The sequence below is a fragment of the Manduca sexta genome, chromosome 28 (assembly GCF_014839805.1).
Source record: "Manduca sexta isolate Smith_Timp_Sample1 chromosome 28, JHU_Msex_v1.0, whole genome shotgun sequence".
Taxonomy (NCBI): Eukaryota; Metazoa; Arthropoda; class Insecta; order Lepidoptera; family Sphingidae; genus Manduca; species Manduca sexta.
Window position 1 is genome coordinate 19382072 of NC_051142.1, and position 27630 is coordinate 19409701.

At 36.2% G+C, this 27630-nt stretch overlaps 1 protein-coding gene across 3 annotated transcripts; it reads right to left on the minus strand.

Moving 5' to 3' along the window:
• Positions 1–311: 311 nt before the first annotated feature.
• On the minus strand, positions 312–27617 carry LOC115446375 (esterase E4). Of its 3 annotated transcripts, XM_030173007.2 has the most exons (6): positions 27389–27617; positions 9958–10002; positions 5304–5451; positions 3398–4653; positions 2738–2993; positions 312–2341 (listed from the first exon to the last, which is right to left on the minus strand). In XM_030173007.2, the coding sequence occupies exons 2-6, from the start codon at positions 9993–9995 to the stop codon at positions 1925–1927; spliced, it is 2115 nt and encodes a 704-aa protein (XP_030028867.1). In that variant the 5' UTR covers positions 9996–10002; positions 27389–27617; the 3' UTR covers positions 312–1924. The 3 variants fall into 3 exon arrangements, with proteins under 3 accessions (XP_030028867.1, XP_030028868.1, XP_037300747.1); XM_030173008.2 differs by lacking the exon at positions 9958–10002 and having other exon boundaries at positions 27389–27587; XM_037444850.1 differs by lacking the exons at positions 9958–10002; positions 27389–27617 and adding an exon at positions 5867–5886.
• Between the last annotated feature and the right edge of the window lie 13 nt (positions 27618–27630).

Below are 27630 nucleotides of genomic sequence, written 5' to 3' on the forward strand. Positions count from 1 at the left end.
CACAAAAACTAGTAAGCTGTATGTTGATTATAACATTTACAATGCATAGGCACAGTCAACAACACTTTATTCATCAAATAGTTCATCGACAAGGTTTTTATCGTATGAATTCGCGTCTTCATATGTTTATATTGTTCATAGTTTAAATATTGTGTTAATTTAATGCTGTATATTCCAAAACAAATGAATTAAAGCGAAGATTATACAACCTTCATTAAGTCCAAGAACTTGATAACCTTGTAGTTTTAAATAATACAGATACGAAAAAAAAATAAAAAAGATGTAATGGGTAGAGGAAGAAAAATATACGATGTTACTTACAATATTTATTCATAATAATTGATATAAAAATATACTCTTAACGTCTAAGATGGAAATAATAACTAGACATTATTGGCACAAAATTTATATACTGTATAAATATTAATTTTTGAATATAAAGACATCTAATATTCACATTGAGCGGAGGACCTCCCGCGCCATCTTGAAAATATTCCCGCTAAAAATTATTGCGGATTTAAAAAAAATAAGTCAAAAATATACTTAGTTCAAATAAAGGAACAAGTTATAATGTTTTGTTTAATCAATGTTACCATCGTATGTAGACTAGTATATTTTTTAAGCAAAAAGGCCGCAATGTAAATACTGGATTATGGAAAGTCAACATCGAAATTAAAGTACAATACGACATGACAATTTTATTACAAATGGAAGTAATAGAATAAATGTAAATGCATCTTATATCTCAGACTATTTGCGGTACATACAAACTGCCACTGAAAATGGCGCTTTTTCCCTAATTATAACAAAGTGAAGTGACAAATAGCGAAAATTTGGACCTGCCAATATTATAAGTATAGTTGTTAACGGCTGTAAGCTACTGCGACATAAGGAATTAAGGTTCAAACTGAATTAAGTCCACTGTCAAGGTGGCCAAATATGTCGAGAGAATCGATTTGTTGATCCCAAATATTTCTAGTTCTTTCTTTCTCATAATTTTAATGTTAAGTACTTTCTTTTTTTTTAACCTTATTTCGCCGACCTGTTTCGCCTGTCACAAAATGGGGGAGGTAATTGCATAGGAAGACAACGAATATTAATTAAATCTACAATTTTTGACAATTATAATAATAATTTTAACCTTAAATAATCAATACTTATTGACAAGGAAATGTCATAGTGATGTAGTGAATATGTTTTTTCTTCCTGTTATATTAAGCGTCTTGTATGAAATTTAGGACTACATTAAACGACGGCTTGCCAAGGATATCATTAACTTGAATGCAGAAAATATCAGCCAATGTAACTGTAACTAAGACTTTAGACTACATTACTCTTGCAATGATCATAACAAATTAGGAATGTTTGCGATATATGCGAAATAAATACTGTAAAATTAAATTACTTGGAAATTAATTGATCCCTTTTAATTTACAATTGGAAAGGAAACGTATGAAAGTTGTCGATAAACTATTTTTTTTATATCACTCATGAAATCATAACACTAAGTGGTGTGGAATTCAACACGATAGCGACCTCAGTATCTATTAAGGAAATAGAACAAACAAATTATACGTGAACGTTGCGATCAAAATTTATTCTGATTGGTCATTTCCTCGATCCGGAGATGTCGGCAAAGATCGTCTAACCAGCCCTGCTCGAGGGTAAAGTAGCTGTACTATAGTTTGCCAAAAAGGTCGTAAATATATATTATTAAATGTAAATTTTATTATCTATGACAACTTTCACACTTAATTAGTATCCAACATGACCATGCGAGAAAGTTTAAATGTTACATCTATTTAAAGTCAAACATGTTTAGCACTACAATCGATATCAGATATCATGAATTACTAGCCAATGTAGACTGCTCTTAATTACTGATTTAAAGCATACACTGAACTCGTATGGTCAATAGAACAGTCTACTTTTTCCCGCCGAGTGACTCGAAGAAATTAACGAATTTGTTGACACCTATGTTTTTGGGTAAGTCGTCTTCTGGGGGGTCGTTGGCCCTGATCACGTCCTTGGGCATCCCATTCGAGTTCTGCACCATTTTGATTTCATTAGACGTCCTAGGTTTGCTATGTATACCGTTGACGTGGGTATCTTGCTTGTGTTCGGATATTACCGCCGGTTCGGGTATCTTCGCCGCTGGTGCGGGTATCTCCGCCGCTGGCGCAGGTATTTCCGCCGCTGGTTCGGGTATCTCCGCCACCGGTTCGGGTATGACTGGCTCTGGCTCGGGGACTGCGGGTATCGGTTCAGGTATTTCCGGCGGTGAATCGACTATTTCTGGGGATGGTTCGGGTGTTTTCGGCACGGAAGACTCTTCGATTACCTGCAATAAACATAAAATATTTTAATTAGGCGAACATGTAGCTGTTTTACGTAGCAGTTTGAAAACTGAAGCCAATGTATTTACTTAGCTCTTTGAGGCTTAACAAGTGCAGCGGCACGCAGTTTCATGTAATTCAAAATTCTGATGCTATTTATGTTTATAAGCAGAAGAGACTTCCCATCAAGGAAGCAACCCTCATTATTCAGTGATAAAGGACTAGCAAATGCTCGCAGCTCCGCTCGCGTTTAAGTATGCTACCGAAACAAAAAGTAGCACGGAAAATATTGTAGCTTCCATAAAAGCAATTTAGGAAACCGACTTCCAAAATAACACCTCTTTTCAAACAATTAACACTAATATTTCAAAATAGAATAGAATCTAGATTACGTGTAGTACCTGACTGGTGACAACAGTTTCGATAACGGAGATGATCTCTGGCTCCGTTTTCCGCGGCGCTTCTAAGGTGTTCGTCTTCGGATGGTCCCAGATTTTGAAGTACTTTGTGTACACTTCGTCCCAGAAGTCCATCTTCTCTTTGTCCGGGTTTGTTCCGAGAGACAGCTCAGAGCCAATATTCAGATAGTACTGGGTGTCTTTGGTCACCGGCAACCACGTGGTAGTGAGGTAGTGGTTCTCGTCTGGGGTTGGGTTCCTGGAAAAATAGTGGTTAGTGTTAATGTCGTATTCTGAAGCAGGCGTAATCAATCTGCTTACAGTGAAGGTCAGCCAGTTGAGTTTGAACTTTAAGTTCTCTGAACATCCGGTTGATTTACTTTGCCGTGTAAAAAAAAAAATAACTAGTTCTGATTTTATCCCGACGCTTCGAAGACTGCAGTCTTCATGGTCATGGAGTGAACCCGAAAACAAATTTTATATTGATGCTTAACATTCGCGTAAATATAAGAAATCATTATTATATGGTAGTGGTTACCCAATAATTTAGTACAACCATAATAATGTTAAAACTGATGTGAAATATCAGGATTCTTCGGAGTATTAGTTCAATCATCATCAAAGCCCGCGTACCAATCTTAAAACTATTTTAATTCTACTCACCCACTCTTGGCGAAGTTAGTCCAGAGCCTAACCACCCTCTCCCTGGTCTTCACATCCTGAGGAGTTGGCTCCACGTCCTTCTGGAAGTCGTTCTTGAACAGATATCCCAGTTCAGCCATGTGAGTGGCACACTTCATCCCAATTTGATTGAATAGGGGCAAAGATACGTTTAATTCGCCAACATAATCAAATTTGTAAAAGTATATCGGCTTGTTGGTTGCTTGGACCAAATATTTGATGTATCTATGCATATCTATATTGAAAGCTTGGTCAGAGAAGAGCTGGAACTGTTCCAACATAGTTTCAGCGTTTTTGGGTTTCCCTTTGAAGTATATCTCCTTAATTTTTTCGGCAATAGCCAAAGATTCCTCAGAGTTCCTTTCTAATTTCAAATCTGCAGGTATGAAATCTTGTAGATCGTCAGACTTCTTCTCGATGCATAATTCAAGCGTAGTACCACCTATCATAACAGGAACGTTGGCTACTCTTCCAGATGTTAAGATGTCGATAAACGCCTCAGAAATCGCGGCTTCGATGCCTGGAAACTCTTTTTCTATCACTAATGTGAAGAGCATAGGACTACTATCTAGTGGATTGATCTTCTCATTGGCTTCTACAAGGTCTCTAGTCGGCGTAGAGTTCAAAAATTCAAGAATTTCATCGACATCGTCAGCGTCACAGCCAAGATGACTCGCTAGGGTCTTAGCATTCTTTATAGGATCTTCTTGGAAGCACTGACAGAGACCACAGCCTGACTGCATGATGGCTTTGCTCATCAAATTCTTACTCAATGGGCTGGCGGTGAGAATAGACGTTGAAATAGCTCCAAAACTTTCCCCAAAAACTGTGATGTTACCAGAATTACCTCCGAAATTATGGATATTCTCTTTCACCCATCTTAAGGCTTGAATTTGGTCTTTGAAACCAGCATTACCTGAGACTTCCGGGGTGTTCAGACATAGGAATCCCAGAGGTCCACATCTGTAGTTAATGGTTACAACCACAACATCCTTTTCTACTAAGTAATCAGGGCCATACAAGTTACTGTTGCCTGACCCCCACCTGTAACCACCCCCGTGAACCCAGAATAAGACAGGGAGGAACTCGCCGTCAAGGTTGGGGGTGTAAATGTTGAGGAAGAGACAGTTCTCGTCGCCTGTGTACTCTTTGGTGAAGGTATAGTCGATTTGCGCACTCACGTTCCCCTCGGAGGTGGCATCTCTGATACCCTCCCAAGGTTCAGGAGGTTGAGGGGCCTGGAACATAACAATTATTACGTTATTAATAAGCGTATCTTATTGGACATGAATTCGTTTTCTAAGTCAAGTCATCAGTTATATATACAGCATGAATAGGCCTGCTCGATCGTTGACCAGAGTGATACTACCACTTTGCCAGACATGAAAAACTAAGGACCTGGTCCACAACCCACCAAGAACTTATATTTCACTAACTATATTAAATATACTATTTTTTAGACTTAAAATAACATTTTTGTCTCCATGTCACTTATCTGGGTTACATAACTAGAGAAATAACAAGTCAAGATATCTTATCATATTTACTCTCGAGATACTCGAGTGAGGGGATCAAGAGATTGGTGCGCAGAGCGATCTGACGCATACAAAGGATAGGTATCTTGATGCAGTGTCATATAGATGGTGCAATAATTAACAAAAAATATAATCGAGGCTAATCACTGAATGGATGCCTAAAAGTTACAATATGCTTGGTTTTTTTAATATAATAATTATGGAACGGCCGGTACAGAGAAGTTTTGGGCTTTGTTAAGTTTTTGGGCAATCGCACTTCTTAACATCAGGGATAAGGCTTAGGAGACTCGTATTACTGAATTATAAAACAATACGCCTTTAACAGATGCTTTGGCCTGAATATTTACACTGACCTTAAACCGAAGGGAGCCGAGTGGCGGCTTCGCGTACGGTATCCCTTGGAAGCTGTAGAACGCCCTGCCCGAGGGGCTATTGACCACGCGGCCCTGCAGCCGGCCCTGTTCCACGTTTACTACTGGTGCTTCTGTCATTCTACCACCGCTGGAAAAGAAATTCGATTAAAACCTTAGGACAAATAGAACCTGCTAATAATTTTCCGCATTCATAGCCATGAGGTGTATGTCGAAGAAACGGCTTAATATTATCCATCGCTGAGGCTTATCGCAGCAGCGAGATAATTTAATATAGAGTATATGAGTTCTTGGTCTCCCGGAAACCTTTTAGTCGCGCTTGGAGAGCTCTAAAGGTGTTTATTGCATATCTAAACAATTTTCTTAACGCGATTTTAGAGCCATAGAAAAATTGGCAGAATTCCAATTTCTTACTTATCAGAAACTTAAGGTTGGCATGCGACCAATTGGGTCGCCCATAAATTCCAACAATGCCAAGGGAAATCCAGGGAACTGAAGGAGTATCTGGGAATATCACTGACCGCAAGATAGAAGACGAACCGCACCTTTAACGTTAGATATTATAAAACGTAATGCTTCAAGCTGTCGTATACGTCCCACAGAAAAAAACTAGATGTGCTCTATAATAAATAAAGATGATATTCAATAAAACTAACCTGCAAACACTCGCTACACAAACCACAATACTTTCATATCATATCGAATAGATAACGACGGCAGATAGAAAAACTCGAGGAATTTCGTAATACGATAACAACTATGATTAGATCAGAGAAGAAATACTAGATTTAGTACCGCGGTTTTGCTTTCTAAAACCCGGTTTTAATAGTGTTAATATACAATAGTTGAATTTTTATGATAGATGCGTAGCATTGCGCATATAAAAGGGTGGTGAGCCTAATGCTAGGGTTTTATTGACTGATCATCTTATACCACTTGCTGGATCCAAACTAATATGACGCAGTCGATTCCAAGATACAAATGAAAATATTCATAGACATTAAACATTGCATTAGTTACAAATTATCTCACCATAACGGAATTTTATAATTAACACATAATATATTCTCAGAAGATGTGTAGGCAATTCGCCGTCTGATGTCACTTCTCCGAATCTCATGAACTTTAAACTGATACACATTCAAGTTCCTCGTCAAATCTTCATTCAAACTATCAAAGAAATCGCTCCATAAATTATCATGCGATTTCACAAAATTGGCAATTTTTTTGTTCACTGGTCTTTTTCCTAGGGCTAGCAATCTAGACTCCCTAGCTAGGAGATATCGCAACGCACTTTTATTTAAAATAATTAACTCTTCCAAACTTCTTGCCATAGAACTACTAAACTACTAAAATAGTAGAAAAATAATGACAACACTCAATCACATTTTTGGCACGTCTATGTAGTAAAGAACAATGGACTACTATAAATGTATGGAAATTTCAACAATTAACGCCTGGGCTGTTACGTGACATGATTGATTGGTGTTAATTTTTTTATGTTGACAATGTTGGAATTTAGGCTTTATGACAAACATCCACTCTGCTAATGTTTTTATTAAAGACGTACAGTGAGTACATTTTGTACACGCACTAGGTATATAATTGGATGATTGCTTTTTAAACTTTGAGTACGACATAAGTTTTTAGACTGGATGAAGAAACGAATCAGACATGAAAGGGTAACTACTGCAGCCCGTAACAACATTATATGACATATTTTACTCGTCACGCATTAAAAAAAAACTTGCATTTCTATAAGCCGGGAAATCCATTCTAGCGTCATGTTTCTTCAAGGTAACAACGCCTCAATTTGGAGCCTTAAAATCTCGTTCCGGGGTCCAAAAACGATTTTCCTTAAACGTTTTCGCATATTTTGTGTGTGACACTGTCGTACAACGCTACACATGTTTAAATTTAATAAACACGTGGTGAGTCAGAACACGCTGCTTTGATGACGTCACCGTTCAACCTGCATTCATGGAGTGCCGAGGAATGGTCGCCTTTTTGGTCTTGTGGCAATCTAGGGCGATCAATGATCTGGTGTGTTCGATACAGTGGTGACAGGAGTAGGCAGGTCACCCAGTGGCAATGCGGGGTCGGTCTCCTGCTCTTGTAAACGCCGAAAGCGTCAGGTTGAGTTCGGGGATATCTTAATCCCCCCCCCCCTACAGAGGAAAGGCAATGCGGTATCGCGCAGTGACGGTTCCGTGCAGCTATTTTAGTGCAACATGATACCCCGAGCTATCTCGTAATCTCGGTAACCCAGTGGCATCACTCCTTCGCCCTATAAAACCAGGGAACTATTTTCCATTGAATTTACTGTTTTAATTCAACACCATGATTATAATCTGTTGTAAATCTATTTTTATTAAGTTCCAGCTACTTTCCTTTTCAAACGTCTTACAGAAATTATTTGGGTGCATTCTACACAGGTCTAACAACTAGCATTAACTTACTGGGATCCAGACAATGTCACGTAAAGTGTCCCAACTTGGGTGTCGAACTCTGAACAAGCGAAGGCCATGTATTTAGGTCCCTGTCGCGAATAATTAACATTTTTACCACTCACGCGATAGGAATTCGTCGAAATGAACCGGCGACCCTTCGGCACGCGAGTCACGCAACAATCTCACGACGTTTAGTCCCCACTTAGCGTTCGTAGATTACTAATGATACTAATTATTCAAGCGTCCATTATGTTCACATACGTTTGTATTGAATGACTGGTGAGTCGACGCGGTAGGCGCCACGCCTTACGAACAGTTCAACAACTTTGATACTATTTCTTAGACGAGCCAATAAAATTGACTCAACTGAACCTGATGGTAAGTGGAGTGGGGTCCAATAGAATGTCGACTGACGAGAGATGATTACCCCTTGATAGTTGACACAATTTTGCCGGCCTGTTGGAACCGGATATGCACAGGCTGGTCCCGGAACGCGGCACACTTACCTGGGCCACTGGCGAGTTTTAAAACCTTGTGTAATGGGAGCTATCTGGGCGGATATAAAATATATCCTACCACAAAACTAGAGTGGTGTCATGAAGTGTCGATTAAGTAGATGATTATTCCTCGACAATCACCAGAACTATGCTAGTCTGTTCGAAAGTAATGACATATTGTACTATTCAAGTCTCAATGTCCAATAATAATTAAATTAAACTAGGTACAATTTTTGTCAACATTTGCATAAAATTTGGAGGCAGAAATAAACGCCGTATTTTTTAAATGGAGCATACGAAATACGTTATAGATAACTTAATATTTTCTATTAAAGATTCTGAGACATATAATTTGAACGTTTAAATTGTCGTTGATGAGTTAGAAAACAGATAAGCTACTCTCTAATGTGCACAAAAACTTACATAGATTCTTATATAGACAGGGTTGCCAACCTTTTGTATATGAATTAATTAATTTTATAATTCAGAATATTTACAGAATTTAAAAAAATAAATATGTATGCAAATCTATGCTCTCTAGTCGGATTAGATAGCACTGCGATTAAAGTATTTTTTTTCACATTTACGTAACAAAAACTGCTTCTTAATTTCCACAACAATAAATAACCGTAATATTCATAAATTCTCGTGCATTAACATATTTGTGCAAAGCATATCATTATATTTGGTTTGAATTATAATAAATGTTTCTTTATAATACCTTTAATAATTTTTATTTTAATAACGTATTTTTAGTCATTCTATTTTTAAACATGACGAAGTTGCATAATATAGCTATATTGGGGGGCCCTACTCAGTCTACTGGGGTATAATATCCGTGTTTTTGAAGTTATGGGCCTTCTACTCCAACAACAGCTTTGATAGCCTTATAGGTAAAAACGACGAAAAAGCCCCCATTTACCTATTAGAATGCCTATAATTGCAAAAGCACGATTTCGCCCCCGTAGACGGAATAGGGCGCCGTGACATATATTAAAATTTCGTAATACCGTATAAGTAGGTAAGATAAGTCACAATAATCAAATAAGGTAATCAGATGATGCCTTCTATCCAAATTAACTATCTAATACTATTAGTATTAACGAATAAAATTATTTTAAAACTTGCTTTAGTATTATGAAACAGTTCAATTACAGGGAATATTTGTTCCACAGAATTTATTGATCCATCAGCCACCTGAACCAGAACAGAGAGGACACAAGAGAATGTCTCAGTGGACGTAGGTGTTAAAGCAGAAGATCCAGCTCCTAAACGGACATTTTATGAGGGACATATCGGAGGAGAGCCGCTCTACAATGGACCCTGGTAGAACAGACCGTCGCATCATATGGCTACCTATGGTTCTTTACACTAGAATCAACTCTCGTCTTGCAGTGGACGTTAAGCGAGAACTATTATCTTTTACACAGCCTACTTTATTAATTTTACTTACCTTGGCCATTATTATAATTTACTTATTATGTAAAATAAATGTCATACGGTTAGAATTGTGGTAACACCTTTATTCAAGCAAAGTGCAGTGGTATTTATATAGCGTAATATTGTTAGTCACTTAAGCGTAATTGTTAGTCTGGCTTAACGTGCATATACTGGCTTAAAATAATCGTATCCAGCGCCGTTATATTAAAAAGCCATCTTGCGACATGCTAAATTGCAATCACGACTCACCGCAAATCGTCTAGGAATTCATTGACTGCCGTTATCATTTTTTAACTGTGAACAAAAATAATTATACATTTCTTTATGACGTCATTCTTTATTATACCAATTATATAATATGTTGTCCGTAAACAGTAGGTTTGCACACTATAGATCAATAAAGTCCAACTTATTGATTACCATTAATTACCTAAATGTTCATCGAAACCTTTATTCATAACAGTCAGTACCTTGCTTGGTAGCACAATTAAACAAGTCAATCTTGTTCGCACTTTCTAAGACAAAATGGAGACCGTAGTTTAAAAAATCAAAAAGTTTTAATAAAACTTATGCACCCACTTCATTATCACTTATAAATCAATTAGCAAGATTAGAAGCCGGCATGAACACAAAAGGCTTCGCCGGTTCAAGGCGCAAACATTACAATGATATGCTAATAATCACGTGACTATGTAACGGTGTGATACAGATTTTATCATACTTATCAAAGAATTTTGTAAATATGTTGCATACATTTTTAAATCATGTCATATGAGATTATTACTGTCAAATAAATTATGCACAACTGGTGACGTTAGTACTGTATGATGCGCCAGTGCGAGAGAGATAGTATGATGTTATACCGGCTAGTCTATATATTTTGATGCTCTTCCTTCGATTGGGACCATTTTATTTATTCATACATAGACCACATTAGTCAATAAATTACTTTACTACATAGAAACTACAACTGAATAGTTATTTAAATAAGCATAAAGATTCGTCGTCTATTCATAATTCGCCACGATTCACGCTTCATATTTCGATGTTTGTTAAGAATGTTACGGATATACTTTACTCTCAATGCAATCTATTGTGCTTTTCTATTCATTTTTATTACTTTTATTTATACGAGCATAGATGGGACAAAACAGATGGGAAGTGGAGTAAGGTCCAATATTGTCAACTGACGAGAGATGATTATCCCTCGGCAGTCCACACAATTATGCCGGCCGGTTTTTATGTATTTAAGTGAGCAGACAATCAAGTACCTCGCCTAACAGTGACCACGACTATATAGTATCAGTTTAGAAAAAAAAAATACGACATATCAGTAACCTCGTTCGGTTTTTACAATTTAAAAAAAATGGTGTATTTACTGCATAGTACGACTGTCAGATTAGTATACTAAATGTATGAATAGGAATAACTACCATTTAAACCAACACAAGAGTGATTGCTGAGAACACAGTCGTTTTAGCATTAAGGAGGTTCAAAAAAACAACAATAATTTACATTGAACGACTTCCACGTCCATTTGAAAAAATAACAAGGATTTTAGTCTTACAACTGACTGTTAGTTGAACAAACTTTATTTCGGCTAACTCCTAAAGCCACCCATGGCTTGAGTATGAGAGTATCTGACGTAAAAAATTGTTCTTCATACATTACTAAAGGTATTAACATAAGACGTAACGGGATATAATATTACAAGATGTAATATTATAAAAATATTGACAAATTGCACGACATATTATTGCTATCACGTAAAGATACGACTATTGTAATATAATAAACTTTATAGTAGCTGTGCCGACGGAGTCCGCTATACAAGGTAACACTTTTAACATAATATTATTTTTAAACCTCCTTTCTATCAAATTCCTTTAATTTTATATATATTTTTTTTTCAATTTCACCAGTGGCGTAGCCTAAAACCTCAACTAAAACAATTGGCAGCTTAAAATAATAAGATTGCCAGAAAAGGGGCGCGAAAATTATTTTTCGTCCGGAATTGGCTTTCGCTCGGATCCTTGGGGCAGCCACATTGGGTACGTTCTGGGCGACAAAAAACCACGATAACGTAATGAAAATCTGCATCGTAATTGGTCTAGCACATGATTAAGAACAATCAATCTTATTGTTTTATTATAGGCAATATAGATATGCACTGGTTTATTTTAAATCAGGTTATAAACATGATAGCATATTGGATTATAGATATTTATCGGTATACAACAAATATATTTTATATTCTTCTCGTTTATTTATGGATAGATAACCATTTTTGAGAGCGGTAAAGTAAGATGGAAAGTAATATTTTCATTATGTCACACTAAACTACTGTTTAACCCACTTTTCATTAGGCCAAAGATTTATAGGTCGTTACGAAACCAGAGGCTGGTTTAGGGGGGGGAGGGTCGAACTGGGCGGTTGCCCGGAGCCTCGCGCGGTACCTCGGAGGACCTGTTTTGAACATTTTTCCTACGAACCTGTTAAAATCAGAAAGAATATTTTAGTCCGCCTAGGACCTCGCGTCAGTTTTCTTTTTGGTTGTAACGATTTTTTTTTTGCTTTCTGCTTTGGTTAAAACACGAAACTATTGAGCTTTGCGTTTAAAATCGCACCTGCACGAAACTATTGAACTTATTTACGAGTGTAATGTACACTCCCGATAATTAACCATACCATACCCTGATGAGTATGATATAATACTACCCAGTGACGAAGCGTCCATACAACACGATTCCTACCGGCTTCCCTTTTAGGTTTATTTACGTCTGTCTTAGTTTTTGTTTTTACGTCTGTCTTAGTTTTTGTTAAATCGGCAGCGATATGCTAATTAAGGCAGTTTTTCTTTGCAGCGGGTTACCTTTTGAAAAATTTCACTTTTCGCCACTGATACTACCTAACACATTTTCGCCTATTACCCTGGAGAGGTATGAAGACAGATGCGCAATTAATGCGAGCATTTATCGCCATGTATTCTGTTCCATGCCATAAGAAAGGCCTTACGACATGTCGATGCAGGATATTATTGTACTAAACCGGTCTATTTGCCACTTGTTTTATTAATTACAATGAGAACGCGTGCGCAAGTGAGCAGTGAAAGTGTTATCAGGCGTCGCCATCGCCAAGCTTATCTCATGACGCGCCCGATGTGGCAGGGCTGGCAGTTATAGTAACTGAAATATAAGATTGGCGTGTCTTCTAATTACCAAGCCTGTCTTAAAGCCAGATCTCTTAGTTATTTATATTATATTATACTTACTACATAAATCGTCATTTTTTTATTTAGGTCACAAATAAGTTACCAGATGGAGTGATGCAAGCTACATATCCCGACAAATTTACATCTAAATTTTTATTTAAGTATCGAAATAATATGAAGATAATCAAACTGTGACAACCTTGACGGCGGAATACAAAATTAGTGAATTGCATTGACAAAATACAAGACGCCTTTCCAAGTAAAAGTTGATTTCACATACATCGCGTCCAATGACTTTAATATTACTGCTCTTAAGTTTTTTCGACGGCGTAATTTTGTGCGCAAAGGCACTTAAGTATTCAGACGATGTACTCGCCGTATACAGAAAAGAGGTTGATCGATTGGGACAACCTTTGGATCCGCAAAGTTGGATGTAAAATTATTGTATGTACAAAATTGCTTATGATACAATTGTTAGCCCTCTTCCTTATATTTCTTGAGTGTGGGAATCAAACTCGACGTCTCTCGTTCAGTTCATCGCCTGTTACACTCCAGGCGTTTTACAAATATGATTTATTGAAGTGATTAAAGTCAATTAAAATTACCGTAATCTTGAAACAATCAGTTTTTATCATTAATTTATTGTCAATTGCCCTAAATAAAGATACGAAACGAAAAGATAGGCACGCATAGATACTTATAATTATTACTATAATTATATATTACATTAATTACACTTTACTTGATTCACGAGTTTCGAACCGCTAAGGTCCTCAATTCAATTTCCAGGTAAGGAAAACAAAAATTAAATAATATTTCCCATTCATTAAGGCGTGATATTAATTCAAGCTATTATTCATAGCCACCACCTTGAATGGATTACGAGCTCTAAGTGTAAGTGACGCCGCGCGGCGACATTAGTGCCTACATACAATGCACAATAATGTTTATTGTTTGACATATTATACTATTGTTTGAAATCACAATGGTGGGTTTAGAGTGTGGGATGGGTCTACTAGATGATCTGTAAGTTGGGTTCTTGGAGGGAGAATGGGGGGTTCATGCCTCCCCTAATTAAACACCGATGAACGGTCTAAAGGCTAGGATGATTATCGATTTATTTTTGTTGTTCTTTTAAATGTATGGTTCCACCATTACAGCGGTGATTTGCCAATGTCAAAACATGTGGATATCAAAAGGTCAGGGGCCCTATTCCGTCTGCAGGGGTTTATCCGTCTTTTTGCAATTACGGGCGTTCTAATCGAAGGCAGCTTTGATAGCCGTATAGGTAAATAGGGGAGTTTGACACTCTTATACGGCTATCAAAGCTGTCTTTCGAATAGAATGCCCGTAATTGCAAAAAGACGGATTTGCCTCTAAAGCCGGAACAGCGCCTCCTGACCATACACAAAGTAAAACTTCAAATTTTACTACTTCCTACGTTTACAAAATCCGGCCTGAAGGTCCAATGAAAATTACATAAACTTTATCTTTGACTAGTTATTCGTCATAATTATGAGGTTTATGTCGGTGCAACTCACGGCTTTTACTTTAGCGACGTTTCTCTTTTAATTTTTTATGACTTGTTACTTTTTACTTACACAGTTTATAAAGGACCTTTTATTGAAACACTAGCTTTTGCCCGCGGCTCCGCCCGCGTTACAAAGTTTTTCGGGCTAAAGTATTCCGTTATAAAAGTCACGCTATATATTTTCCCGGGAGCCTATGTTCTTCCCAGGGTCTCAAACTGTCTCCATACCAAATTTCATCTTAATATGTTGGGTAGTTCATCAGACCAGCTCGCTCGCCTCTTCGTTCAATAATGTAAAATACTATACACTATTTGGTTATTAACCATGTCATTTCAAATAAAGATATACGCAAACGAGATTTTCATCGGAATTTCAATTTGCATTTCACACGTACATTCAAACCCGAACAATTCAATGTTATCTCACGTACTGAACGCGTTGGACTACATTATTCTTGTAATAGATAATTATATATTGTTTAATTATTAAATTAAAACTATTTTACGGACTACATCGCGGTTTTTATATTATAAATTTTAATATTTCAATGTCTAACTATCGCCATAAGAAATCATTAGGTATGTTTATTTATGTTTTTTTATCTAAATTAACTTTGGCTCGCTTATTATGCGGTTGAATGAAAGTCGTAATCATAATATGCCTTTGTGGAGTCCAACATGTTAAAAAGTACACACAACATCACGCATTTTATCCCCGAAGGGGTATGCAGAGGCGCAACCATGGCACCCACTTTTCGCCAAGTGTGTTCCGTCCCATGATGTGATAGGGGGCGAGCCTATCGCCATATCGGGCACAAATTCCAGACTCCAGGCTGATACTGAGCAGAAAAACCCAAATATCACTTTTGCTCGACCCGGGATTCGAACCCAGGACCTCAGAGCGCTGCCGTACCGCGCATGCAGTACAACTACGCCACCGAGGCAGTTAAAAAGTAGCTTATAAATTATTAGAATTGAAGACCTAGTATACCTGTGCGTGGAATTATATCTTTGTTATGCATAACGGGCCAACAAATATTCTTACTTCACAAACTTTAACATTATACTTATCAGAGAAGATAAGATAAGAACTTATAATAACTTTAATACTATTGTTGTCGTCATAATATACAAGGTTTGAAAAAAGGTGACTAATACAAGTAGTTTTAAATTCTTAATTCAAAATTAGCAATCAACATCTTATTAACTGTTTTGTCTAAGCCTCAAAGATCGCGGCAAGACAGTAAAAATTATAATACGCGAGCAGTCTGCGCTTGCGCAGCGGTGCGTCGTCTGTCGTAAAATGGAAACAACAACGTTATCTCCAATTTAATGTATCCTTTCTCGATACTTATTTGCTTTGATATGTTTTATGGCGAAGCAATGGCCCTGTTATTGATGTTCTTATTGATAAATAAACGTCTGTAGCCTGGCTCACCGAAGTACCGATCATTCAGTTATTACTTGCGCTTAAGCTATATCTTCCTAATATGAATGTGAGTTTCTGAAAATGTTCGGATGTTTGTTAGAAGTAAACGCAGAAACAGCAGAACAGATTTAGATGTGGTTACTTTTTATCCCGGTGATTTACTCCCGTGGGAAATAATGGGATTAATTATGTATATGTCGCTGGCGTCGTACATATGGAGTTATATATATTGCTAGTGTTTTGGGACTTTTGTAGCGAGAAAGGCTTTTCACGTGCCGCGAGTTATACCTAGTTTTTTAATCATACGAAAAAACAAGTAAGTAGTTTGTCTGATGGAAGCTGTATTTGAACGTTAACAATAGCCACCCAGGACTTTAATTTATAAAGAAATACATTTGTTCGTATGTTAGATTGAAAAGTCGTACGATTGACCGACATTTTATAACCTCTTTTTAAGTATCTTAACATTGCAATATCTTTCGATATTCGTCTTGCGTTAAGCTCTATAATTTTAAGATTTAAAGCTGGCTTGGACGCTTCGATCAAATTATCGATGTTTGGACGATGACTTTCTAAATGTTTCGCGCTAAACATTTAGAACCTCGCTTTGTCACTGTCCTCCATCAGAAGTTGACAAAGACTGATTAAAATACAATATTTCATGTTCATATTTAGTCAATCGTTTTGCAACTCAGCTTTCCTTACTCAGATAGTGCAGTTTTAATTATAGCATGTATTATTCGACTTAGTTCAGTAGTCCATTGGATCATCCCGTTTAAACTTTATGTCAATTAGGTCACTTATAAGATACAGGAATAGCCGATAAGCAAATCGCTCTCTTAATAAAATAATGATCTATTCCAACATTGTTAATTTGTGGGAATCGTCAAAAAAACGAATTTCTGTTTGCGTCCTTTTTTTAAGGTGCTATAAAATTTAACTTATTAAAGATAGGTCAAAATGAAACCTATATCATGATAAGAAAATATAAAGGTCGCCAACAGAAATTATTTTTAGACGATTCCCACAAATTAACAATTTTCGAATAGGTCATTATTTTATTCAGAGTGTAAAATTATTTGTAAAGCGGCCATTAACAGTGATTAGTGGACTATAACGTCGTGCATGGCCTAAAGATTCGGCAGCCAAAGTAGCTGATGTCATACGCGTTGCTTCCTCCGATTGTATTGTAAAAGGACCTCCACACCATTGTGTGGTCATGTTTATTCAACATTAACACGAGTCGTCTGCGTAAGTATTTATAGGTACAGCTCGCGGATCTTTTTGGATGCGCCTTGTCACCTTTATTTATTAAAAAGTAAAAACAAGTGACTGTGTTCGACTTAATGATTTGACGACAAAAAACTATCTACGAAGCCGATTTTAAAAAATCTTAGAGGAATCTGAAGTACCTTTCAAATAAAACAAGAATCTTCAAAATCCGTTAATGATGACATGACAGTTCTGAAATAACAAAGAGCAAAAAACACGTCGAATTTCTAACCTCCTTTTTTAACCAATAAAAAATTTCGATATATGTGTTTTGTAAGTTTGCTTGCGTAGATATTGGCGTTTTGTGACTAATTTACTATTTCTATAGTCAGGTCTAAAGGATATTGTCGCCAGTTGAGTGGGCATTTGAAAGTTAAACTATATTATTTCCACTCACCATGACGAAAATAGTACGGTGTGATGTGTTTGTAAAAATGCACAATTTATCATTAAAACTTTATTATTACTCTTAGTCGATATATTAATACATATATTGTTCGTAACAGATCATTGCGACCTTGCTGGTAGCTAGCTGCGACCGCTGGGAGCAATGGTTGCGGTTACAGAGCGTTTAGCGTGATCCGTGCTTAGCTTGTGGTCGCTAGAGCACATGGTTTTAGTACACGAGCTCTGTTCAACATACCAGTCAGATATAAATGAATAAACTTGCTTATAGTCCAGATGCAATTTTTTTTTTTCGTGGGGACCGATTATAAGAAATACGTTTAAAATTCAGACTCTAAACATGCAGGTCCTAAAATATTTTGTTCCGACGGTTCAAACCCCGAACCTTTATTTCCAAACAGTCGGCCCATCGTTAGCTACGTCACGGACACATCCACACGTAAACCAAAACTTTGTCAAATAAAAAAATCCTCAATCCGAACGACGCATCAACCATAACATGGTTTTTAAAACCGTTCAAACCATTTGATGCACCTAGGCGCTAGATAAACCGGCATGTCGATTACAACTGTCTTCAGTTGCATTGTATATTGGTCCAAAGTAAAAACAACGAATATTAATATTCAACGCGTAGAACAGCTGTTATGCGGTCAACGATCTAAGAGCCGGCAAGGTCGGTCCGCACGCTGACTAAATAAACCAATATAAATAATTACAAGCAATTAGACAATGTTCTGCACAAGCCATGTCTTAACTTTCATCTGCACATGATACACAATATGGAGGTAAAATTTGAACGGAATAATCTTTTGAACTTGGAATTCTTGAAATTCGAATAATCCATTCTATAATCGAACTACACTATCTGAGTGGCGTAAGCTTTATTATATTAATAGACTTTAAAAAACGGATGAGGCTCTTAATTCCATTGTATATTTTTTATATTTTTACCTCAGGACTTTTGACTGGGTGAATCGATTTCGATGATTCTTTTATACATTTGATAGACATTGTTGTAATCCGGATAAAAGTAACTATTTTGTATACTCGTACGTGGAGCTGATACTAATAAGTTATACTTAAGCACGCTTGCTAGTAGCAATACCTAGAAGTCACAACTTTTAACCTATAAATAGACTAATTTATCATGACACATTGTTAGAAACAAATGAACTAGTGTATACTGATGTCAACTTAAGTGTCTCGCACACAATTAACAACTTTAATTGAAGCAAATATGATCGAAATTTACTATCCGTAGAAAAATGCTCAAGCAGTGAACACTCTCAAGTAATCTGGTCTGCCCTCACCCTTACACTTATCTACGAAACCGCTTAATAAATGAGTAAATAAATATTCTTTGTCCGTTTAAATTACTAGGAAATATATCAAACATTATCTTAAACATATAATACATAGGTTATGTTTACTTATTAATATTGGTTGGACTTGGATAAAGTATATTTACTCGAATGTTGGTCATTATGGTTAATTAATCAGGAATTTAGATGGTAATTTATTGTTTTTTTTAATAATAGCCTCCCCAACTTTTTTTTTCTTCGCAAGTGGAGTGTGCTTCAATAGAATGTCGACTGACGAGAGATGGCTACCCCTCGGCAGTCGACACAACTATGCGGCCTGTTGGAACCGAATATACACAGGCTGATCCCGGAACGCGACATATTTACCTGAGCCACTATGACGGGTTTTAACACTTTGTGAACGGTGGTCGCTATCCAGGCGGATATAAAATATACCCTGTCCCCAGCAACTGATATCATGTTCCCAATATACTAAATTCACTTATTTTAAATATACGTATGTACAAAAGTAAATTAATTTTCACAAAGCTCTTAATCTAACTTAACTCTCATCAAAGACATTACCTATTTAGTTCAAAGTTCTTATAAGATCTTGATCTATAGAATATACCTATACTAACCTAATGGCAGAAAAAGCCAAAATTTGTTCAAGTAATTTGGATGTAAGAAATTTTACTAAGGAAGTTACACAATCCCAAATTCTCCATTATCTCGGAAAGCGGAAAAAGACTTTAAGGCGGACGGAGCCGTGAGATAAAGCTAGCTGGCATTAAAAGTAATTATGGTTTACGGAGTTATAATGTACGCTGTAATATGATCAATAAAATCTATGATGCCGTACGCAATCTATTGAGCTGTGAAGTATCGAAGTTTCAAAGTGATACGGCAATTATTAACAAATTTAAAACTAAGTATATTCTTCTATGTGCTAGAAGTCCATCTGTATAGATACCTATTTGTATACTTCTTCCGTATTGCAGCAGAAACGTAATGAAATGTTTCATAGAAACTCGAAATTCTGAATAATAATGCTTTAAACACTTTTATCGATAGTTGCAATTTATTACAATCATTCTTTTTGATCTTATGCTTCGTGGGGTTAAGGAATAAGGTAATAGGCTCGCCCGTTATCACAACATAGGACGCAATACCCAGGCAAAAAGTGGATGGTCTAGATATAGAGAAACCCTTCCTACCCTTTCAGGGATAAAGGTGTAGTTTTTGCTTTCTCCTATAATTGGCGCCTCTATGTTTTGTTTTATATTCGCGGTACCATCAGGCAATGACCTCGTCTCGTCAAGTCTCGCAGACAGTTTTTTGTCATGGTCATGTCCACATGTTGATTTCTATAAGCTGTTTGTCATTATATGTCACGTCATACTCGACCAGTTTGTTGATAAAAGGAATCATAAATGCTCAGTGATATATTAGCATACTTTATGAAATTATGATGACTTAATTCTCTCATTAAAGGCGATTTAAAAAGATAACTTATCACATTTTAACCATTACTCAATAATGACGTTTATGACTTGGTGACAAATAAACTGCGAAAAGAGAAAACACGGTCACCATATTAATATACAATAATTATTTTTAGGCCAAAAATGGTTGATACTGACATCGGTACCATCATCTTTCAAGTATTTGCTATGGCGTCCCGTATTACGTGAAATTACGATAACATGAGGAAAATACTAATGTTTAGTGGCGTAGCAATCGGATCACGTCTGTTAAATATATGAATCATATTGCCCGCGTGATAATTTTTTCCGAGATAAAATGTAGCCTATAGCACAGGAGTAACGTAGCTCCCTATTAGCGAAATAATTTTCTAAATCGATACAGTAGTTCCAGAGATTAGCCGGTACAAACAAAGTTACAAACTTTTCCTCTTTATAATATTATAGTATAGATATAGAGGTCACCGTTTACCATCATTAAACACAATACTTAGGACTTTATTTGTGGAGGCACGCGTGGGTACACAGAGCCCTAAAACAAAATTTCGAAAATATCGAAAAACTGTGTACAAAAAATTATAGACCAACAACTATCGAGAATTAGCGTGCCTTCAAAAAAGAAGTGACAAAAAGGGCCTAACAATACTCATAAAAAAAATAGGATATGATGTACAATATTCAACCACAAGGAATAAAACGCTTGGAACATTCCCTGGCGCCGTCGCCGCCGGATACCTCACAATATTGAATGTAAATCAGGCGGATTCACCGATAAAACATAGAAACCTCACATGTTTCCGTTAAGATCCGTGAGTCAGAGCAAGTAATCGATTTGACGCCCGTCGGCTAGCGTGAATCATGTCCAAACCATCGGTGGTCATTCATATGACAAAAAAAAACGTGTTGTATTGTCCGAGCAAGGTCTCCTCGACTTATGTGATGGGTAGGCTTGCTTACACGGGCCTTATGAAGGTTGGCTAACTGCAAGAAAATATCGGGCCTTTTCAAGAATATTTTGAACCGTCTTCAAAGGGAAAAGCTTTATCTATTCGTTGGGAAAACAAAAAAAAAATTGTTCAGCGAGATCTTTTTACTCTATGGTATGATTTGAATGATTCTTTTGAGCTAGATTTCGTATAGCTTCGCGATGGTCCCATTTTAATTTTATTGGTATAGGACCTTGAACATCGCAGATGTAGAGGGGAACTCCTGAAAATCAAATAGGATTTTTATAATTTTTCATTGGGTTTGGTATGGCTTCAACGTGCCAGCATTATAAAAATATTGAACTTTGACCTTGAACTTAGAAAATGCAGCAGGGAATTCCTCAAAATGCCCAAATAGAGACCAATTTACGCAGGGGGTTAAATCCCGCCTTAGTGGCCCACGTGAGCGTGTCGCGTTCCGAGATCAGCCCGTGTATATCCGGTTTCAACAGGCCGGCATAATTGTGTCGACTGCCGAGGGGTAATCATCTCATCAGTCGACATTCTATTGCATCCTACTCTATTTACCTTCAGTATCAGTGGGGTCACTTTGGCGTGCCCGCATAAAAAACTAAACACTGAAAATATATGTACCATCAAAATATTTTAAAATTGCTGGAGCTGTCAAATCTATAGGCAAACTGGCAAGGGGTAACTATTTAAGTCAAATCTATAGAGACACGAATGCGTTGCTATATTTGAAAAAAAATATCCTCAGCTTCTATTCACATACACAAGATCTTCTATTATTCAAATTGTGATTTCCAACGATATACAATAGGGTACAAAATATACGCATCTATTCCAAAATATACATTTATATTAATTTCCTGCAGACATATTCACAATTCCTTTGAAACTGCAAAAATCTTTTTATTATTGTTTTTCCGACACCGCATCACACGTCCGCGCAGTTGTGTCCACGTTTACAGTGAATGAAAGTAACTGTGCCGAATATGTCTCAAGGTAAACAGCACGGACTGGCTTCAATGTACCGCAAATATGGTTTTATTATTCGGGCAGTTTCGGCATACTTGCAAGGGAATATGAGGCTAGTATAGGATTAAATATTAATGTTAGAACCGATTCTTCAATTGATACGTAACTTAGACAAAATATTGTAACGGGTACCTATTGAAATATGTTATGAAAATTACAAATCAGCCCCTACATGTTGAGATAAAAATTGAAAATACCGCCACGGGTCCTGACTCCTGACCCAAACACGCAGTCTGAAATCGGAAGAGTGGTAAGCCTGGTGAGTGTGACGTATCAGTGTTGCTTCAATAAATGCATTATTCATTTTAGTGTCAAGCAACAGTGTGTAACCACCGTTATGTGACAATTGGGATCTCATGCTAGTGTAATTCAGTACGTTTTGAGGGTCACGTCTTATATCTTAAGATGACGGGCATATTGCAGACCTTCGTAATGCAAAGTTCTAGATTCTAACTATTGCAATTCTGACGTAACAATCAGGCGAACTAAAGTCATATCTTATGATTTAGCTGTATAAATCTATACATATTATAAAACAAGCTCCCCCTTTCTGTCTGTCTCTATGTTGCTGTCTACTGAACGGATATTTATCAAATGTGGTATGGAGATAGTTTAAAACCCTGGGAAGGTTATAGGCTATTTTCTATCATGGGAAAATATATATCGGGACTTCTATCCCTGAAAACTCCTAAACGCGGACTAAGCCGCGAGCATAAGCTAGTAAAATATATAAATGAAAATCAGTCAAGCCAAAGTCAGTCAGAGTAAAATATTTTTTTTTATGAATCATACAGTGACGTAACGCGTTCAGATAAACCAAACTGAGCCTTTACGAGATGATAACAGGTTCTTAACTTCACATGTGATATGCGAACGAGTTTTTAACGTTTTGAACGTGTCGAGAAATAATTATTAGGGGGAAATTACTAAGACTTGATGGTAAGTGATTATCACGGATGTACTCAATGTCTATTGGCAATAGAATTCCAAATGGCGTGCAGCCGTATCGGTTTAGAAAGAGTATTCGGAGAGTATAAGTATTTCTCTATAGCATTGCTGCATCGTAATTAGATTAACTGAGACCTTAATTACGGCATTATACGAGTTAACATTGATATCTCGCTAAATGCAGTATAATAGTTCTGTAATGCTAACATTTTAAAAACAGTGACTATTACCTTCATTCAGATATAAAAAACTTTACCTACAGGCTATTAGTAACGCAACGTTTCTCTGAATCAACTTAGAAAGTAACAAACCAAAACAAATAACCAGGTAATAAATGCCTGCATAAAAAGTAAGAGTGGCGGTTAATATGTAAGGTCGCCACGGCCGTCGCGACGCTAGCGACTTGCGAGGCCGATTATAATAATAGAACAGGTATACTTGAAGACTTTGTTGGAGGCTTGTATATTTTATACCAGATGGGACAGATTGGACACTTCGCGAAATATAGAGGCTTATGTCAAGATTTTTTTGTTTCAACCGAAATACATTTAGTAAAGTCGGCATAATTTTGACGACTGGCGAGGGACGAAATTATAGTTTCTCGTTATTAGTAAAATAATGTGTTTATCATCAAAAATACTATGATACTTGAAGAACTACAAATTAAAAGGCATTAATAAAAAAAAAGTTTTTACTTTGTATTTTATTTTTATTATAACATGTTATTCTTCTTTTACCGCTATAGTGATCGAAGTCATAGTACAGCGTTTATCTTTTCTATAACCGATAAAAGTGTCACAGATAAAATTATATGAATGATCTCTCTAAACATATCTATGGGATAAACCGAATTCAAACAGTTTTAAAGTAACACGTCATTTTATAACTTAAAAAAATATTTTATAAGTTATATGATTGCAAATAAAAATGTACAAGAAAAAATCCATAATCAATGCACCTCCCAGAACTTTGGATTAAAAAGTACTGACTGGCCATCTCCTGCGACTTATAAAATGTGATAATTGAAATAAAACTATGTTGTGGATATTATCGCGGTATTTTATCTAACTAATATTATAAATGCGAAAGTTTGTGGGGATGGATGTATGTATGTTTGTTCCTCTTTCACGAAAAAACTACTGAAGGGATTTGGATAAAACTTTACAGTAATATTGGTTAAAAAACAGAATAACACATAGGCTATAATTTATAATAATTTTGTGTAATTTGGTCATAATATAACGATAAATATCAAGTAAGTCGGAAAAAAAATATCCCGGAAAACTCCATCATGCGGGCGAAGCAGCGAGCAAAAGCTAGAATATTATATTTTTCTCCCGACGTTTCAACGACTGCGCAGCCATCATGGTCACCCTCCCACCAAAGTAGTTTCATTTCAATGTCTCCCATTCGCGCAAACATAAGACATCACTATGCAAATCTGATAATACTCATTACACTAGTCTCATTGGCTTTCCAAACGATACAGTGCCTGCTACGTTGCGGAAGACACACTTTATTACATCATTTAATCTTACTTCTCATCTTATCTTAGTAATAATGTAAATGCGCTAGTTTTTGAAAATGTTTAAATATTCGTATGTTTGTTATAAGTAAAATTAAAAACAACTGAACGAATTTGGATGAAATTTGGCAAACGGGTAGACGTCCTGGATTAACACATGCGGTACTTTATATCAGGGTATTATGCCCCAATGGGAAATAATGGTTTTTAATCAGATTTTTTAAATCAATGGCGCCATCGGGGCAGCTGCAGTGTTTCAGGGACTTTTAAAGCGGGAAAGAATCCACGCGCGCATTCCGAGAGCAATACCTAGTATTTTATATAGTTGCATAACCAGCAAGGTTATGGTTGGAATCCCGATCAGGTAATGTAATGTTTTACCCAACACAGCCTTGGAATTGTGCCTACTCTTCGTCTGTTGGAAGTACGTCTAATCCTTGCTAACAACCTATGTTTATTTGCGTCTTAACTACCCCTTTAACCATCTACTTATTATAAAGTACCTAGTATTATTTATATATTTTCCTGTCGGCCATGCTAAGACCCGGCGGTATTAATAGCTACGGGAAATAATGAAGGATTAAGGTTAATTTGTTTCGATAAACGTACATCTATCACTTCCAGTGTACGCGGATGTGACCACGTAGGTTCTTAGTTCGATTCTGAAATCAGGCATAGCTAACATTGTTGTAATTTCCCTCAATTTGTGATCGAGGCTAAGCATAAACATTTTAAAAAGCGAATGGCAAACCTTTTTTTTTTATCGTAATACCAGGGTTTTTGCCAGACTGTCGCAAAGTTGGTATGGACTGACCTGTTTTCCTAACCGGGTTTGCCCGGGATTTGCTTCCCCGGACGAAGCGTCTGGGACCTGAATAATACGCATGCGTACAACTTACGCTATATCGATCTATCCGTCCAGACACGAAATAACAACCCAATTAAGTATGTTACAGAAATAAGAATATAAATTGATCGTGTGGTAAAAAATAATTACTTTTTTTTTCGTATTTAATATAAACTTTCTTTTTTATTAATCGTTCAATCGCAAAGTAAATAACAAGTAGCATAAAACATCATGAAACCGCTTTGGTAGGTGCTATCACTGAGCATATTTGATGGAAGAAACTCTCTTAGCAACAGAAAGTTAATGAAAATTATAATATTAATTAATTAATTTTAATGTATTAGTCTGATGTACCTAAACGAAAACCAGCTGATGAAATGTCAACCGAGTTACAATTTATTCATTGGATATAACATTTGCTAAGATAGGACCAGTCGATATATTATACTTATGCTAATTACTATTAATTGGTTTTATGAAACCGTATTTATGACTATATATAAATTTTTAATTCTTATTACCTACTGAAAAACTGATATAAGACTATTAAATAATACGTGTTCTTTATTTAAATTGTTGACAGTGAATTTAAAACTTCTTGTTCAAAAAATTTACTTAAATAATGATCCATAACTTTTACAACACGCTGTATAACAGAACAGCGTCGCAAGAGGTAAGTAGCCCATCTCGATGAGGTTTGATTCTAAATTTATTTGGAATAAAAAAAAATACTTAAACACACCAAAACAATCACTTTTCTATATTCCACGTTGATATCACAAGATCCGATACGAAAATTGTTATCAGATTTTATCTCACTTCAAAGTAAATGTTAATGCATCACATTGTAGCAATATTTCTCTGTTCGTGCGAATATCTCAATTTTCATGAATAATTATTTTACGTGAAAATGGCGGACGTGTACAACTGTATCATAATAATTTAATAAATTACGTTATTTCAAAATAATGGGCTATGGCAGTTACGAATATAGAGTCTAGCTACGATCCTAAGGAGTCCACTCTTGAGATGACATTATAAAAGTCCTTATCAATCATATCAAGTAGGTACAAGGAATATGGTATAAATAAAATATTTTTTTTAAAACGAATTACTCGATTATACATAAGCGTACTCGCGCTTTTCATTTTAAAATCGGCTAAAAATAATGATCCATTTATAATCAAATTAGATTCTTACAGTCATTGCAATAATAAACAAGAATGAAGGTAAATGAGCTAAAAAATCAACCTACCGTGTTTAACTTATGGTGTAAGTAGGTACTTAACTAAAAAAAATATTTTTTCAGAAAACTCCCCGCCTCTAATTTTATATTTGTAGATAGCAAATAGGAATATAAATGTGGGTACATACATTAATTGTGTTTGAAAACAACTGTTTACATACGTAGTATTTCATACTTGCACACTAAACATTATAATTAAATAAAAAAAGAATTCCAATCACACGTGAAAAATAATGTTATGCGTACATACTTGTGGCAGTGCATACTTTCAAATGTGTAAAGCCCGAACACGATTCGCTATGCAGCAAAAATCAAAAAGTTTATAAAACAAAAGAGGTAAAGAGAACCTGTTTTGCAAAATCTCACGATTTCGCGCGGACCGGCATACACTCGGCTACATTTTTTTTCACATTTTTCCTATGCACTTGGTACTACTCCATACGGACACGTGAACACAACATATATTTACAAATAAATATAGTAATATAACACTCACCCGTCTAATTCGTCCACAAAAATTATGTACGTAATTTAATTCAATAAACCGGTGTTTCAAAATGCAATTCACCTGGCGCACTCGTGACCTAGCGGACATTAGCACCACTAACAGTGCTGCCAATGTGACGAATTTGCCGTCTGACGAGTATGCTGACGTCTCAAATATCAATATCGGTTTTTATATTTTAAATGTTTATTTACAAGTTTGTGCTTATTGTTTACTTCATATTTTACTAAAAC